Consider the following 19,453-nt stretch of genomic DNA (forward strand, 5'->3'; position numbering starts at 1 on the left):
TCGTTCGGAAGTTAGCGTGATTTCAACAGACGGACGGACGGACATGCTCAGATCGACTCAGAATTTCACCACGACCCAGAATATATATACTTTATGGGGTCTTAGAGCAATATTTCGATGTGTTACAAACGGAATGACAAAGTTAATATACCCCCCATCCTATGGTGGAGGGTATAAAAAGTGTAGTTCCACCAAGACAACGCACCGTGCCACAAGTCATTTTCGTGTTCTCAGACCTCAAAAGGATGCTCGCAGGGAAAAAATTTGGCTGCAATGAAGAGGTGATCGCCGAAACTTAGGCCTAGTTTGAGGCAAAACCGGAGGAGTACTACCAAAATGGTATCAAAAAATTGGAAGGCCGTTATAATCGTTGTATCGCTCTTTGTTAGACCGGGGACTTATCAGCCAACCTGTTAATATTGTATTGTTATTAAGGATCAATCAAAATATAATGCAAAGTGTGAAGATTAAGGTGTGCAAAAAACCGGTTAACAAGTTTTATCGGTTTATCGGAAAATTAAACATTTTCATCACCAATATTTATGCTGTGTTTCAAGTAAAAAACGTCTTTAAAATAAAGTGTTGAAAAAAACATTTCCTATTTTTGAACGATTTTTTGCTTTGTCAAGATGCAACAAGTATATACGGCCGTAAGTTCGGCCAGGCCGAAGCTTATGTACCCTCCACCATGGATTGCGTAGAAACTTCTAGTGAAGACTGTCATCCACAATCGAATTATTTGGGTTGCCGTAACACTTGCCGATGGCAAGGTATCTTAATTTATACCATATAGTCCATACGTGGTATATATTAAACTAAAAAGGCCGATTAAATACGTATATAATTAAGTTTAAAGTTTCTATAGAAATAAAATTTTGACAAAATAAAATGTTGACACCCAGATCGATATTACAAATATTTCGGCAGGTAAGAAGACAAAACGAATGATGCCGAAATTATTGTTTTTGGGTATAATTTCACATACTGCTCTCAGAATTGAGTTGGCAATCAACGAACTGAAAAATGTTGTACTGTGTAGGCTAAGAAGTTTCCGAACCGCATTCGTAATGAGTAAAAGATAGAATAAATTTTTCTAATGTCATTCAGTTTTTGTCGACATTTCTGTTCTCTGTCGGCCTTACAAAATGGGCGGAAAATAGGATTTAGAATCTACACTCAAAAAAAGTGAACCCTCTAATTCACTAAAGCTAATTTAAATTTATTTTCGTTCACAGAATTACATGTTTTGAAAAAGCTTCCTTGAGGTTGCGTACGTTGGTTAAATTAACTCATAAACATGGGAAAAATTCTACACAAATGAAGCATGAAGAGTTATTAAATTCGTGTCTGCTACAAAGTAGTTGAGAATTTCTTAAAATTTGTAAATGTTACCAATAATGCGTCCATCTTGAACTTCGTATGTCACTAATGACAGTTTTGCAATATTTAACTCCAATTTTTATATCCTCCACCATAGGATGGCGGTATATTAACTTCACACAAAAAATATGAATTAATTTTATTGTCAATATAATTAAAATTGTGTTTAAATTTGAGCTAACGACGTAATTTGTAAATACAATTACAATTAGTCACATTAGCAACCAATTTTGTTATATCAACAAAAAATTTGTTGAACTTAAACATTTTCCGTAACAACAATTAATTGTTAGCTCAAAAATTATAATATTATTTTGTGTGTTTGTCATTCCGTTTGTAACACATCGAAATATTGCTCTAAGACCCCATAAAGTATATATATTCTGGGTCGTGGTGAAATTCTGAGTCGATCTGAGCATGTCCGTCCGTCCGTCTGTTGAAATCACACTAACTTCCGAAATAAACAAGCTATCGACTTGAATCTTGGCACAATTAGTTGTTATTGATGTAGGTCGGATGGTATTGCAAATGGGCCACTTTTACGTATAGCCCCTATATAAACCGACGCTCAGATTTGGCTTGCGGAACCTCTTGGAGGAGCAAAATTCATCCGATCCGTTTGGAATTTGGTACGTGGTGAGATTTGGTACATTGCGCTACTATATGGCCGCTAAAAATCATGCCGAAATTGGTCCATATCGGTCTATAGTTATATATAGCCGATCCCCAAAAATAAACTACCAAATTTTTATTTCTATAAAAAATTTTGTAAAAATTTTATTACTATAGAAAATTTTGTCACAATTTTATTGCTTAGAAAATTTTGTCAAAATTTTATTTCTATAGAAAATTTTGTCAAAATTGTATTGCTGTAGAAAATTTTGTCAAAATTTTATTACTATACAAAATTTTGTCAAAATTTTATTTCTATAGAAAATTTTGTCAAAATTTTATTGCTATGGAAAATTTTGTCAAAATTTTATTGCTTAGAAAATTTTGTCAAAATTTTATTGTTTAGAAAATTTTGTCAAAATTTTATTGCTGTAGACAATTTTGTCAAAATTTTATTACTATACAAAATTTTGTTAAGGTTTGATTTCTATAGAAAATTTTGTCAAAATTTTATTGCTATAGAAAATTTTGTCAAAATTTTATTGCTATAGAAAATTTTGTCAAAATTGTATTGCTGTAGAAAATTTTGTCAAAATGTTATTACTATACAAAATTTTGTCAAAATTTTATTTCTATAGAAAATTTTGTCAAAATTTTGTCAAAATTTTATAGCTATAGAAAATTTTGTCAAAATTTTATTTCTATAAAAAATTTTGTCAAAATTTTATTGCTATAGAAAATTTTGTCAAAATTTTATTGCTATAGAAAATTTTGTCAAAATTTTATTTCTATAGAAAATTTTGTCAAAATTTTATTGCTATAGAAAATTTTGTCAAAATTTTATTTCTATAGCCATAGAAAATTTTCCATAGAAAGTTTTGTCAAAATTTTATTGCTATAGAAAATTTTGTCAAAATTTTATTTCTATAGAAAATTTTGTCGAAATTTTATTTCTACAGAAAATTTTGTAAAAATTTTATTGCTATAGAAAATTTTGTCAAAATTTTATTGCTATCGAAAATTTTGTCAACATTTTATTTTTACAGAAAATTTTGTAAAAATTTTATTGCTATAGAAAATTTTGTCAAAATTTTATTGCTATCGAAAATTTTGTCAAAATTGTATTGCTGTAGAAAATTTTGTCAAAATTTTATTACTATACAAAATTTTGTCACGGTTTGATTTCTATAGAAAATTTTGTCAAAATTTTATTTCTATAGAAAATTTAGTCAAAATGTTATTGCCATAGAAAATTTTGTCAAAATTTTATTTCTATAGAAAATTTTGTCAAAATTTTATTTCTATAGAAAAATTAGTCAAAATGTTATTGCCATAGAAAATTTTGTCAAAATTTTATTTCTATAGAAAATTTTGTCAAAATTTATATTGCTATAGAAAATTTTGTCAAAATTTTATTGCTGTAGAAAATTTTGTCAAATTTTATTTACTATTCAAAATTTTGTCAAGGTTTGATTTCTATAGAAAATTTTGTCAAAATTTTATTTCTATAGAAAATTTTGTCAAAATTTTATTTCTATAGAAAATTTTGTCAAAATTTTATTTCTATAGAAAATTTTGTCAAAATTTTATTGCTGTAGAAAATTTTCTCAAAATTTTATTTCTATAGAAAATTTTGTCAAAATTTTATTTCTATAGAAAATTTTGTAAAGATTTTATTTCTATGAAAAATTTTGTCAAAATTTTATTACTATACAAAACTTTGTCAAAATTTTATTGCTATAGAAAATTTTGTCAAAATTTTATTTCTATAGAAAATTTTGTCAAAATTGTATTGCTATAGAAAATTTTGTCAAATTTTATTTACTATACAAAATTTTGTAAAGGTTTGATTTCTATAGAAAATTTTGTCAAAATTTTATTTCTATAGAAAATTTTGTCAAAATGTTATTGCTATAGAAAATTTTGTCAAAATTTTATTTCTATAGAAAATTTTGTCAAAATGTTATTACTATACATAATTTTGTCAAGGTTTGATTTCTATAGAAAATTTTGTCAAAATTTTATTGCTATAGAAACTTTTATCAAAATTTTATTGCTATAGAAAGTTTTGTCAAAATGTTATTGCTATATAAAGTTTTGTCAAAATGAATTATACACGTATTTAATCGGCCTTTTTTTGTTTAATATATACCCCTTATGGACTATCTTACAATTGAGAAGACGGTGTTAAGAATTTTTAAGATACCTTGCCATTGGCAAGTGTTACCACAACCCAAGTAATTCGATTGTGGATGACAATCTTTAGTACAAGTTTCTATGCAATCCATGGTGGAGGGTATATAAGATTCGTCCTGGCCGAACTTACGGCCTTATATACCTGTTTTTGTCTAGATCACACTATAGTCGCCCTTCCTACCGTTGCATTGGCTCTCATCGCTATCGTATTTGTCTCCCGTGCCCATTCATCCAACGCGCACCGCATTGCATCTATAGGCTTTACATTGTCTAAGTTAATTTGTGCCATAGCTCTTATCGCCAGTTCATTTGGCTTTATTGCTTCTTAATATCAAAATAAATCAATATAAGATTTTTATTATATTTCAGTCATTTAAGAAGAAAGTCACCCGTTTTCCAAGGTATTATTGACCGATTAGCCATAAACTTGTAAATGAATATTTTTGATTGGATTTTATTTCGATAAAAGATTTTTGTCATCTTTGCAAATTTTTTAAGGTCTATAGCTTTATATAAATATTGATGCATTTCATCAAATCAAATTTCTATTTTTAAAACCTTTTATACTTTGTAGTCAAGATACAACAAAACGTCAAAAAATTTAAAGACGATTTTATGAATTTAGAAGATTTTTTTTTAATTATTAAAGCCAAGTTGACCACAGTGAAACAAAATTTTCTTTCATCTTAGGATACCCATTCTTTAAGTCGAATCACTTAACTATAAGGACAAAACGACTTCCTTGAAAAGTTTATCGACTTGTGGACAAAGAAAAAAAAACTTAATATCGCTTAAATGCGTCTTCTATGCTAAGTAAAATTTCCATGCCCATATTAAGACCATGAAATCTTTGGCCTCACTACAATATTTGTGTACATGCACTGAAAAAACACTGAACCCACTACGAAGAAAAATATTGATTAATTTTAGAAAATTTAGATTATTTTTAGACAATTTTAACTAAACCGTATTGCAAAGGCTGACTTCACGCTGATGTCACAAAAATAAGTAAACGACAAATTCAAGAAAAATTTTTTGACATAATTAATTATACCCTGCGCCACACTGTGGAACAGGGTATTATAAGTTAGTGCATATGTTTGCAACACCCAGAAGGAGACAAGATAGACACATGCTGTCTTTGGCAAAAATGCTCAGGGTGGGCTCCTGAGTCGATATAGCCATGTCCGTCTGTCCGTGAACACATTTTTGTAATCAAAGTCTAGGTCGCAGTTTTAGTCCAATCGACTTCAAATTTGGCACAAGTATGTGTTTAAGCTTAGAATAGAACCCTATTGATTTTGAAAGAAATCGGTTCATATTTGGATATAGCTCCCACACTCAAAAAAAAGTGAACTCTCTATTTCACTAAAGCCAATTTAACTTTATTTTAGTTCATGGAATTATTACGTTTGGAGAAAGTTTCCTTCACTCTAATAATTTTTTGCATACATTCGTTGAATTAACTAAAAAAGGGGAAAAAATTATACACAAATTAAGCATAAAGATTTACTAAATTCGTATTTCTCACAAAATAGTTCATTATTTCTTTAAATTTGTAACTTTTACTACAAATGCGTCCATCATGAACTTCGTATGTCGCTAAAGACATTCTTGCAATTTTGAACTCCAATTTTTTCTTTCAAACTACAAAATTTTCTTTGACAAGTGAAAAAAATTAATTATGTCTAATAAATTTTCTTGAATTTGTCGAAAAATATTTACTTATTTTTGTGATATCGGCATGATGCCAGCGTTTGTAATACTGTTTAGTTAAAATTTTCTAAAAATATTCAAATTTTTCTAAAATTGACCAAAAGTTTTCTTCCTGGTGGGTTCACTGTTTTTTCAGTGCATATATATATTTCGCCCGATATGGACCCACAAGCCAGAGTTTTACCCTAATTTGCTTAAAATTTTGCACAAGATGAACAATTAGTACTATAGTCAAGTGTGACAAATTTTATTGAAATCGGTTCAGATTTAGATATAGCTCCCATATATATCGTTCGCCCGATTTACACTCTTATGACCACAGTGGCTAATCTTTTACTCCGATTTAATTGAAATTTTGCACAGGGAGTAGAATTAGCATTGTAGCTATGCGTGCCAAATTTGGTTGAAATCGGTTCAGATTTAGATATATCTCCCATATATAGCTTTCGCCGATTTACACTCATAGGACTACAGAGGCCAATTTTTAACTCGGATTTAGATGAAATTTTGCACAGGGAGTAGAATTAGCATTGTTGCTATTCTTGCCAAATTTGGTTGAAATCGGTTCAGATTTAGATATAGCTCCCACATATAGCTTTCGCCCGATTTACACTCATATGACCACAGAGGCAAATTTTTTGCTCCGATTTAGTTGAAATTTTTCACAGGGAGTAGAATTAGCATTGTAGCTATGTGTGCCAAATTTGGTTGAAATCGGTTCAGAGTTAGATATAGCTCCCATATATATGTTTTTCTGATTTCGACAAAAATGGTCAAAATACCAACATTTTGCTTGTAAAATCGCCACTGCTTAGTCGAAAAGTTGTAAAAATGACTCTAATTTTCCTAAACTTCTAATACATATATATCGAGCGGTAAATCATAAATAAACTTTTGCGAAGTTTCCTTAAAATTGCTTCAGATTTAAATGTTTCCCATATTTATACCCTGCGCCACACTGTGGAACAGGGTATTATAAGTTAGTGCATATGTTTGTAACACCCAGAAGGAGACAAGATAGACACATGGTGTCTTTGGCAATAATGCTCGGGGTGGTTCCCTGAGTCGATATAACCACGTCCGTCTGTCCGTCCGTCCGTCCGTCTGTCTGTGAACACATTTTTGTGATCAAAGTCTAGGTCGCAGTTTAAGTCCAATCGACTTCAAATTTGGCACATGTTCCTGTTTTGGGTCAGAATAGAACCCTATTGATTTTGGAAGAAATCGGTTCAGATTTAGATATAGCTCCCATATATATCTTTCGCCCGATATGCACTTATATGGATCCAGAAGCCAGAGTTTTATCCCGATTTGTTTGAAATTTTGCACGAGGAGTACAATTGGTAGTATAGTCGAGTGTGCAAAATTTGATTGAAATCGGTTCAGATTTAGATATAGCTCCCATATATATCTTTTGCCCGATATGGACTTATATGACCCCAGAAGCCAGAGTTTAGGTCCAATTTGGTTGAAATTTTGCACATGAAGTACAATTAGTAGCGTAATCATGTGCGCCAAATTTGGTTGAAATCGGTTCAGATTAAGATATAGCTCCCATATATATCTTTCGCCCGATATGGACTAATATGGTCCTAGAAGCCAGAGGTTTGGCTCAATTTGATTGAAATTTTGCACTAGGAGTACAACTAATAGTGTAGTGATGTGTGCCAAATTTGGTTGAAATCGGTTCAGATTTAGATATAGCTCCCACATATATCTTTCGCCCGATTTACACTCATATGACCACAGAGGCAAATTTTTTGCTCCGATTTAGTTGAAATTTTTCACAGGGCGTAGAGTTAGCATTGTTGCTATGCATGCCAAATTTGATTGAAATCGGTTCAGATTTAGGTATAGCTCCCATATATATGTTTTTCTGATTTCGACAAAAATGGTCAAAATACGAACATTTCCCTTTTAAAATCGCCTCCGCTTAGTCGAAAAGTTGTAAAGGGTGATTCTTTTGAGGTTAGGATTTTCATGCATTAGTATTTGACAGATCACGTGGGATTTCAGACATGGTGTCAAAGAGAAAGATGCTCAGTATGCTTTGACATTTCATCATGAATAGACTTACTAACGAGCCACTACGTCGAATTTTCAGTGAATGGGCCCTAGAAAAGTTGGCAGAAAATCCGCTTTTTTATCGACAAATTTTGTTCAGCGATGAGGCTCATTTCTGGTTGAATGGCTACGTAAATAAGCAAAATTGCCGCATTTGGAGTGAAGAGCAACCAGAAGCCGTTCAAGAACTGCCCATGCATCCCGAAAAATGCACTGTTTGGTGTGGTTTGTACGCTGGTGGAATCATTGGACCGTATTTTTTCAAAGATGCTGTTGGACGCAACGTTACGGTGAATGGCGATCGCTATCGTTCGATGCTAACAAACTTTTTGTTGCCAAAAATGGAAGAACTGAACTTGGTTGACATGTGGTTTCAACAAGATGGCGCTACATGCCACACAGCTCGCGATTCTATGGCCATTTTGAGGGAAAACTTCGGAGAACAATTCATCTCAAGAAATGGACCGGTAAGTTGGCCACCAAGATCATGCGATTTGACGCCTTTAGACTATTTTTTGTGGGGCTACGTCAAGTCTAAAGTCTACAGAAATAAGCCAGCAACTATTCCAGCTTTGGAAGACAACATTTCCGAAGAAATTCGGGCTATTCCGGCCGAAATGCTCGAAAAAGTTGCCCAAAATTGGACTTTCCGAATGGACCACCTAAGACGCAGCCGCGGTCAACATTTAAATGAAATTATCTTCAAAAAGTAAATGTCATGGACCAATCTAACATTTCAAATAAAGAACCGATGAGATTTTGCAAATTTTATGCGTTTTTTTTTTTTTTTAAAGTTATCAAGCTCTTAACAAATCACCCTTTAAAAACTACTCTAATTTTTCTCTAATTCTAATACATATAGATCGAGCGATAAATCATTAATAAAAGTTTGTGAAGTTTCCTTAAAATTGCTTCATATTTAAATCTTTCCCATATTTTTTTACTAACATTGTGTTCCACCCTAGTGCACTAGCCGACTTAAATTTTGAGTCTATAGATTTTGTAGAAGTCTATCAAATTCTGTCCAGATCGAGTGATATTTAAGTGTATGTGGGACAAACCTTTATATATAGCTCCCAACACATTTGACGGATGTGATATGGTATCGAAAATTTAGATCTACAAAGTGATGCAGGGTATAATATAGTCGGCCCCGCCCGACTTTAGACTTTCCTTACTTGTTTTTTTTTAACTTGTTAAAGAAAATTTTTTAGTTTGAAGGAAAAATTTGGAATTGAATTGGAATTGATTGCAAGAATGTGCTATACGAAGTTCAAGATGGGAGCATTTGTAAAATTTACAAATTTAAAGAAATAATTAACTATTTTGCAAGAAGTACGAATTCAGCAAGTCATTACGCTTCATTTGTGTATATTTTTTTCTCGTTTTTTAGTTAATTTAAGCAACGTACGCAAAAAATTATTAGAATAAAGGAAACTTTTTCCAAACTTAATAATTCCATGAACTAAAATAAAATTAAATTGGCTTTAGTGAAATATAGGGTTCACTTTTTTTTGCAATTTATTCAAATTCATTTATTGAAGTCTTTATCATCTATTCTTTTGAGTTGCAAATCTTAAGCCTAAATTATTTTAAACTAAGCCGTTGGAGGGCAGGTTGAATTAGCTAAATCTGAATTTAGTATAATCCAACATCTATAAAAGAAGACATTAGCATAACCATCGGGATTAGTGCTACCACATCCCCCATAGACAAAGTTAGCAACGCCTCTCACTTCACCTTCGTACACAGCTGGTCCACCTGAATCACCATTACAAGCGCCATTATCAGCTTCATGGCCCAGACAAATTAAACCTTCCGAATAATTATTAATTTTCCTCTCGCATTCTCTGCCACAAATAGCCTTAAGGATATTCCATTGCAATTTCTGAGGCAAATCGCCATTTTGGTTGATACGACCGAAACCCATAATGACAACATCAGAACCCGTGGGAACAACAGCCGATGCCAGTGGAATGGGTTGAATATTATTCGTATAGACTAAAGGTACGGTAAGGCGTACTAGAGCAATATCATTAAGGAAATTGCCATAGTCTTCGTGGACTATAATTTCAGACACATTCACAATTATACCACCCCGGAAACGTTCATTGCTTCCCACACGAACACTCAATTCTGTGGGAGCAAAGCTGAAAGACAAATATAATAATGGTTATAGCTTATTGCAATTTCCCCTAAAGGACAAAACTCACATATAATAATTTCCCAGACTATCTTTGGCTCCCACACAATGGGCTGCAGTGAGTTCATAGATTTGAGAAATTATAGTAGCACCACAACGGTGGGATCCATTCCGTCTAAGCGATGTCATATACGGAAATTGCCCCTCATAGGCATCTTGGCCACCTAGCACACGTCCATTGGGTAATGCCGTGCTGCAAGCTACTGCAACAATACACGCTACAAGAACCAAAGAGAGTTTGTCCATATTGTTTTAAAGACTAATTGAAGTATTGCAAATGCATCAATATTTATATAAACCTATAGACTTTCAAACATTTGCAAAGATGACAAAAATCTTCTATCGAAATAAAATCTAATCAAAAATATTCATTTACAATATTATGGCTAATCGGTTGGTCATACCTTGGAAAACGGGTGACTTTCTTTTTAAATTACTGAAATATAATACAAACCTTATATTGATTTATTTCCATAATATTTTGATATTAAGAAGAAATAAAGGCAAATGAACTGGCGATAAGAGCTAGGGCACTAATGAACTTAGACAACGTAAAGCCTATAGATGCATTGCATTGCGGTGCGGGTTGGATGAATTGGATGAACGGGAGACAAACACGATAGCGAGCTGAGTGAGGTCGGAAGGGCGACTATAGGTGTGATCTAGACAAGAAAAATACAGGATAACTACTCAAAGGAAGTAGGACGACAGTCAAGAGGACCGTGAGTGTAATGACCGGGCACCTAGAATTGAGAGCCGAATTCAAGAAGCAGAGGATGATCCCAAATTTACCCTACGGGAAATGGATCAACCACAGGATCGGTACAGGACCTGCACCGAAAAAATTTTGTCAAAATTTTATTTCTATAGAAAATTTTGTCAAAATGTTATTTCTATTGAATATCTTGGCAAAATTTTATTTCTATAAAAAATTTTGTCAAAATTTTATTTTTATAGAAAATTTCTTCAAAATTTTATTTCGATTTCAGCTTAAAACCATACATTGACTAAATTACAAGTGTAGCTTAACCAACAGAGGAAAAGAATGTTTGTCAAATTTATTTGGGCAAATTCCTATAGACTGCAAGATGGTTGGGTTGACGCACGTTTCGGAATTACCACATTCCTCATCAGCATCCTCTACTTGCAGCAAAACTCTCAACCAATTATCAGAATAAATTCAGGCAGTTCATTAAACCCAACAATAAACCACACTTGAACCCTCCGAAAAGAGGTTTTATATTGATAGCCGGCTTTTGCCGAAATAAGCTACACTTGTAGTTTAGTCCATGTATGGTTTTAAGCTGAAATCAAAAAAACAACAACAACAATGATTAAGAACAAAAACCAACAATAACAAAACAAAACGAATGAAAACAAGTATATACAGCACTAAGTTCGGCCGGGCCGAATTTTAAATACCCACCACCATGAACCAAATAATAGGGTTTCTTTTGAAATTTCAGGAGGGCTTGAGGAATTAAGGACGCTTCCCGAAGATAAATTTAAAGATTTGACCTATGAGGACTATATCAGATTCTGGATTTATAAGAACCATTTTTGTTTGAGTTTTAGAGGAATCATTAACATCTCTTGTAAGTGTGCAAGAAAATTATAAAATAACGTCTTGATTTGAAATCTTAAATCCGTAGAAGTAAAATCTGGAAATTTTACCTTGAGTTTCAAGCAATCTTCATGATCAGTGCGCCTTCTACACCCTCAAGAAATGAAGTCGGTCTATATGGAGGCATTACCAAATGGACCGATAAAAACTTAATCCGATACACGTTTTCGTGAGCCTAAAATACCAGAATATTTCCAATTTCAGGCAAATCAGATAAAAACTACGGTTTCTAGAAACCCAAGGAGTTAAATCGGGAGATCGTTCTTATGGGGGCTATACTAAAATATGGACTGATACTCACCGTTTTCGGCACACCTCTTTATGACCCGAAAATACCTCTAGATTTCCAATTTCAGGTAAATAGGATAAAACTTCGGATTCTAGAAGCCCAAGAAATAAAATCGGGAAATCGGTCTATATGGGGGCTATACCAAAATATGAACCGATACTCACCATTTTCGGCACACCTCTTTATGGTCCTAAAATACATCTAGATTTCCAATTTCAGACAAATTGGATAAAAACTACGGTTTCTATAAGCCCAAGACCCCAAATCGGGAGGTCGTTTTATATGGGGACCATACCAAAACATGGTCCGATACTCACAATTTTTGGCACACATATTTGTGGTCCTACAATACCTCTAGATTTCCAATTTCAGGTAAATTGAATAAAAACTGCGGTTTCTATAAGCCCAAGAAGTAAAATCGGGAGATCGGTCTATATGGGGGCTATACCAAAATATGGACCGATGCTCACAATTTTTGGCACACGTATTTGTGGTCCTACAATACCTCTAGATTTCTAATTTCAGGTAAATTGAATAAAAACTGCGGTTTCTATAAGCCCAAGAAGTAAAATCGGGAGATCGGTCTATATGGGGGCTATACCAAAACATGGACCGATACTCACCATTTTTGGCACACCTCTTTATGGTCATAAAATACCTCTAGATTTCAAATTTCAGGCAAATTGGATAAAAACTACGATTTCTATAAGCCCAAGACCCCAAATCGGGAGGTCGGTTTATATGGGGACTATATCAAAACCTGGACCGATATAGCCCATCTTCGAACTTGACCTGCCTGCAGACAAAAGACGAGTTTGTGCAAAATTTCAACACGATTGCTTCATTATTGAAGATTGTAGCGTGATTACAACAGACAGACAGACGTCCGTCTGTCTGTCTGTCTGTCTGGCTGTCTGTTGTAATCACGCTACAGCATTCAATAATGGAGCTATCGTCCTGAAATTTGGCACAGAATCGTCTTTTGTCTGCGCGCAGGTCAAGTTCGAAGATGGGCTATATCGGGTCATGTTTTGGTATAGCCCCCATATAAACCGACCTCCCGATTTGGGGTCTTTCGCTTATAGAAACTGTAGTTTTCATCCAATTTGCGCGAAATTGAAAATCTAGAGATATTTTGGGACCTTGAAGAGGTGTGCCAAACATGGTGAGTGTCGGTCCATGTTTTGGTATAGCCCCCATATAAACCGACCTCCCGATTTGGGGTCTTTCGCTTATAGAAACCGTAGTTTTCCTCCAATTTGCGCGAAATTGAAAATCTAGAGGTATTTTGGGACCTTGAAGAGGCGTGCCAAAAATGGTGAGTGTCGGTCCATGGTTTGGTATAGCCCCCATATAAACCGACCTCCCGATTTGGGGTCTTTCGCTTATAGAAATCGTAGTTTTCATCCAATTTGCGCGAAATTGAAAATCTAGAGATATTTTGGGACCTTGAAGAGGTGTGCCAAAAATGGTGAGTTTCGGTCCATGTTTTGGTATAGCCCCCATATAAACCGACCTCCCGATTTTACTTCTTGGGCTTATAGAAACCGTAGTTTTTATCCAATTTGCCTGAAATTGTAAATCTAGAGGTATTTTTGGGCCATAAAGAGGTGTGCCGAAAACGGTTAGTATCGGTCGGTATTTTAGTATAGCCCCCATAAGAACGATTTCCCGATTTAACTCCTTAGGCTTCTAGAAACCGTAGTTTTTATCCGATTTGCCTGAAATTGTAAATATTCTCGTATTTAAGGCTCACAAAAACGTGTATCGGATTAAGTTTTTATCGGTCCATTTGGTAATGCCATATATAGTAATGCTACATATAGACCGACTTCACTTCTTGAGGGTGTAGAAAGCGCACTTATCATGAAAATTGCTTGAAACTCAATGTAAAATTTCCGGATTTTATTTTTGGGGTGAAAATCTACAGATTTAAAATTTCAAATCAAGACGTTATTTTATAATTTTCTTGCACACTTACAAGAGATGTTAATGATTCCTCTAAAACTCAACCAAAAATGGTTCTTATAAATCCAGAATCTGATATAGTCCTCATAGGTGAAATCTTTAAATGTTTCTTCGGGAAGTGTCCCCAAGTCCTCAAGCCCTCCTGAAATTTCAAAGGAAATCCTAATATTTGGTTCATGGTGGTGGGTATTTAAGATTCGGCCCGGCCGAACTTACTGCTGTATATACTTGTTTTTTATGATGTTATGGAAGAGCAAAAATGTTGTCCAAAATGGTTTGGAAGGCAGCTGTTTCGGATTTCCACATCCTCACCAGTTCCCTTTATTGGACGATCTACTCATTTCAATTATTAGACAGTATTGGTAAAGCTTTCTTATATTGCAAAGAATGAGCTTCAAACAATCCATAATGTCCAAAAAAAGAAAAAGTAGTAGAAACATTGCTATAGAAAAATGTATCAACATTTTATTTCTATAGAAAATTTTATCATTTTTTTTTATTTCTAGAGAAAAATTTGTCACAGTTTTATTTCTATAGGAAATTTTGTCAAATTTTTATTTCTTTATAAAATATTATAATTTTTTTTATTTCTACAGAAAATTTTGTCAAAGTTTTATTTCTATAGAAAATTTTGTCAAAATTTTATTTCTACAGAAATTTTTGTCAAAATTTTATTACTATAGAAAATTTTGGCAAAATTGTATTTCTATAGAAAATTTTGGCTAAATTGCATTTCTATAGAAAATTTTTTTAAAATTTTATTTCTATAGAAAATTTGTGAAAATTATAAAAATTTTAGTTCTGTAGAAAATTTTGTCAAAATTTTATTTCTATAGAAATTTTTTTTCAAAATTTTATTTCTATAAAAAATATTGTCAAATTTTATTTCTGTAGAAAATTTTGTCAAAATTTTATTTCTATAGAAAATTTTGTCAAAATTATAAAAATTTTAGATCTATGGAAAATTTTGTCAAAATTTTATTTCTATGGAATATTTTGTCAAAATTTTATATCTACAGAAAAACTTGTCTAAATTTTATTTCTAAGAAAATTTTATCAATTTTTTTTATTTCTAGAGAAAATTTTGTCAAAGTTATATTTCTATAGGAAATTTTGTCAAATTTTTATTTCTCTATAAAATTTTATAATTTTTTTATTTCTACAGAAAATGTTGTCAAAGTTTTATTTCTATAGAAAATTTTGTCAAAATTTTATTTCTAAATAAAACCTTGGCAAAATTTTATTACTATAGAAAATTTTGGCAACATGTTATTTCTATAGAAAATTTTGGCTAAGTTGCATTTCTATAGAACATTTTTTTAAAATTTTATATCTAGAGAAAATTGGTCAAAATTATAAACATTTTAGTTCTATAGAAAATGTTGTGGATATTTTATTTCTATAGAAAGTTTAGTCAAAATTTTATTTCTATAGAAAATTTTGTCAAAATTTTATTTCTATATAAAGTTTTGTCAAAATTTTATTTCTATAGAAAATTTTGTCAAACTGTTATGTCTATAGAAAATTTTGTCAAACTGTTATTTTTATAGAAAATTTTGGCAAAATTATAAAAATTTTATCTCTATCGAAAATTTTGTCAAAATTTTATTTCTATGGAATATTTTGTCAAAATTTTATTTCTATATAAAATTTTATAAATTTTTTTATTTCTAGAGAAAATTTTGTCAAAGTTTTATTTCTATAGGAAATTTTGTGAAATTTTTATATCTTTATAAAATTTTATAAACATGTTTTTTTATTTCTAGAGAAAATTTTTTCAAAGTTTTATTTCTATAGAAAATTTTGTCAAAATTTTATTTCTAAGTAAAATCTTGGTGGGTTTGATGACAGATATTTTCCCAAGCAGATCAGTTCAACCAGTACGCTTCCCACAGATAAATGTAAAGATTTTACCTATGAAGACTAGATCCGATTCTGAATTTATAAGAACCATTTTTTGTTCGAGTTTTAGAGGAATCATAAAAATCTTGTAAGTGTGCAAGAAAATGATGAAATAACGCCTTGATTTTAAATCTAAAATCTGTAGATTTTCATCCCAATTATTTAAATGAAACGAGAAATAAAATCTGGAAATTTTGCATTCAGTTTCAAGCAATTTTCATGATCAGTACGCCTTCTATACTCTCAGTAAGTGAAATCGGTCTATATGGAGGCCTTACCAAATGGACCGATAAAACTAAATCATATACACATTGTTATGGGTCTAAAATGATAGTATATGTTCAATTTGTGGCAAATCGGATAAAAACTACGGATTCTAGTAAAATCGGGAGTTGGGTGTAATGGGGGATAACCACATTTAATTGTAGTTCTAGAATCTAGACCCCAAATCGGAGGACCGGTTTATAAGGATGCTATATCAAAAACTTTACCGATACTCAATACATTGGCACACCTCTTTATGGTCCTAGAATACCTATAGATTTCCAATTTTAGGCAAATTGGATAAAAACTACGGATTCTAGAAGCCCAAGAAGTAAAATCGGGAGATCGGTCTATATGGGGGCTATATCAAAAACTTTACCGGCACTGAAAAAACAGTGAACCCTTTTCCATTGCAAAATGAACTAAACTGTAGTAATATTGACCATGATTTAGCCCTTAAGATTTTTTTCAACTTGTCTAGTTTATAATTCTCTTAACTTTTAGTTAATCTATAACATTGTATTTTAGTTCATTTTTACAACACCATAAGATTTATATACCCCTACCAAGTTAAAAAGTCAGTATTATTTTGGTTTACCTGCTTATTTTTTGGGAAACCCGATAATAAAAAGTGGTTAACAGTCTCCTTAAAATGTCGACGACTAAACTATTTTTAAATCAATCATTCCACAGTACAGAGAAATTAAATAATTAAAGGAACAACAAACCGTTTTACTATTATGAAAATTTTCATACATTAAAATTCAACTTTCTTTAAGCAAAAGTACTTTATTATAAAAACTTATGATGAAAGTTCTTAATACAATGTTTTTTGTGAATAAAAATTATGACCACACTGAAAAAACAGTGAACCCACCAGGAAAGATAACTTTCGATTAATTTTAGAAAATTTGGAACTTTTTTAGAAAATTTTAACTAAACGGTATTACAAGCGCTGGCATCACTCCGATATGGCAAAAATAAGTAAATATTTTTCGACAAATTCAAGAAAATTTATTAGACATAACTAATTTTTTTCAGTAGTTAAAGAAAATTTTGTAGTTTTAAGAGAAATCTTGGAGTTCAAAATTGCAAGAATGTCTTTAGTGACATACGAAGTTCACGATGGACACATTTTTGGTAAAATTTACAAATTTAAAGAAATAATGAACTATTTTGTAAGAAATACGAAATTAGGAAATCTTTATGCTTTATTTGTGTATAACTTTTTCCCGTTTTTTAGTTCATTTAACTAACATACGCAAAAATTTATTTGACTAAAATAAACTTTTTCCAAACATAATGATTCTATGAACTAATATAAAGTTAATATGGCTTTAGTGAAATAGAGAGTTCACTTTTTTTTGAGTGCACGTGGAACAGAGAGTAGTTCATTTGAACCCGCTGTTTGTACATTGTGACTTATCCTTTTTTTTATTCATCGTAGGTAGTTTTTTTCACATATCTTGCTGAAAAAAATGGAAACAAAAATGAAAATTGTTAAAAATTAACACCATGTAATGAAATATAATTTTTAATTCTTCATTTTAGCTTGTAACTTACCATATTTGGGGCATTTTATCAAATGGTGTAAAGAATTCAACTTTTCTTTGGAAAACGTATCTCATAAAATTTGTACCTGAAACAATTAGAGAAATAATGAAGTATTCTAAATAAACTCATAAAAATGTGTTGTTATCGATGTGAAGGATATAATAAAATAAATATTCTAGTTGAAAGAAAGCCAAAGTTTTAATATAAAACTTACCAATTCTCTATTAAATTGTACGCTGAGGGGAAATATAAAAAGTTGTCCAAATTTATTTGGGTTACTCTGAAATTAAATATTAAATAAAATTATTAAATAAGTTTTCAAAAAATCAAATGAAAAAAATAATAATATGCATTAAAAACCAAATATTCTTGATAACCCTAGACAGTCATCATTCGTCAAAATGACGACACGTAATTTCATTTTCGATTTAAAATGCATTTTAGTCTATTGGTAAATGGTGAATTTAAGTTATACTAATTCGACCGTTTTATGAATTTTTGTTTTATACTACTTAAAACCAAATTGAATAAGAAAATAAACTCAAGTTTGGTTCACTTTTTCGCTCACGATGAAAATTTTAGCGTCTTGAAATGAGCCGTAGTCAAAATGACGAAGGCTGACGTTAATGTACAAAAAATAAGGATGACTGTCCAGGGCTAAAAGAAAGTTAAAGAATCCTTACCAATTCACTATAAAATTACAGGCAAAGGAGTACTAAAAATATGTCCAAATGTTTAAGGGGTTATTCTGAAATTAAATATTTGTTTTTACATTAAAAATATTACATTGGTTTCCAAAAAATTTGATTAAAGAAATACTAAAATAAGGCATTAAAAACCTGTAATTTTGATGATAAAAAGGTCACAAAAACGTAAATATTCTAGTTAAAATAAAGCCAATTTTTAAAAGAAAACTTACCAATTCTCTATTTTTTATTTGTTCCAATCCATCTGGAGTTGCTCTGAAATTAAATATTGTTTTTACAACAAAGAAAAACATTAAACTGGTTTCCAAAAAAATTAATTAACAAAAAATAATATACATAAAAAATATTCTTTTGAAAAGAAAGTCATATTAAAAAAATACTTACCAATTTATGAATAAACTATACGCTGAGATATAACAAAAATTTTCTAAATTCATCTGGAATTGAATATTAATTTTTTACATAGAATAATAAACATTTCAATACACTTTCAACATATTTTCCTAAATATTCGTAATAACTTTTTTCTAAACTACCGATAAAATATTAATAACTTTCATTTAAAAGGTTTAATAAACAAACACCAATATATGTCTCAAAAATCCAAAATATTCCATGCCTTTATACTCCCTTGTTGCATACCTACTTAAAAGATGCAACAGCCCACGCCAACGCCAACTATACAACTGAAGCATGCCAAACAAAACCAAGCAAAGCCAAAACATTCCTACAACAACAAAAACACATGTGCCTTTATTGAAAACAACACCTCATCCAGCCACATAAACCATCCGCGAATAACAAACACACACACACGCAAACCACTAAATGAACAAAAATAAAAACAACCCCACGCTCATGTATACACAACAAAACTCAAGTAACATCATCTTTACATTAATCACATTCCACTATGCCGATAAAGATCTCTGTACTATGCATTAGTTCATCGCATCTGCTGACAATTTACTCTA

The 19,453-nt window shown here is 31.4% G+C and overlaps 2 protein-coding genes and 1 long non-coding RNA gene across 10 annotated transcripts in view; all 3 read right to left on the reverse strand.

Moving 5' to 3' along the window:
- Window positions 1-19,453, reverse strand: part of LOC142230627 (uncharacterized) — a 339,644-nt gene that overhangs the window by 309,352 nt on the left and 10,839 nt on the right. The window lies entirely within an intron of this gene.
- The window catches only part of LOC142230618 (carboxypeptidase D), a 266,046-nt gene that overhangs the window by 140,317 nt on the left and 106,276 nt on the right, over window positions 1-19,453 (reverse strand). The window lies entirely within an intron of this gene.
- On the reverse strand, window positions 9,455-10,417 carry LOC142228962 (serine protease SP24D-like). The gene is made up of 2 exons (XM_075299486.1): window positions 10,182-10,417; window positions 9,455-10,118 (listed from the first exon to the last, which is right to left on the reverse strand). Exons 1-2 carry the CDS (start codon window positions 10,415-10,417, stop codon window positions 9,566-9,568), a joined length of 789 nt encoding a protein of 262 aa, XP_075155601.1. The 3' UTR covers window positions 9,455-9,565.

Source organism: Haematobia irritans, chromosome 3 (assembly GCF_050003625.1).
Source record: "Haematobia irritans isolate KBUSLIRL chromosome 3, ASM5000362v1, whole genome shotgun sequence".
NCBI lineage: Eukaryota > Metazoa > Arthropoda > Insecta > Diptera > Muscidae > Haematobia > Haematobia irritans.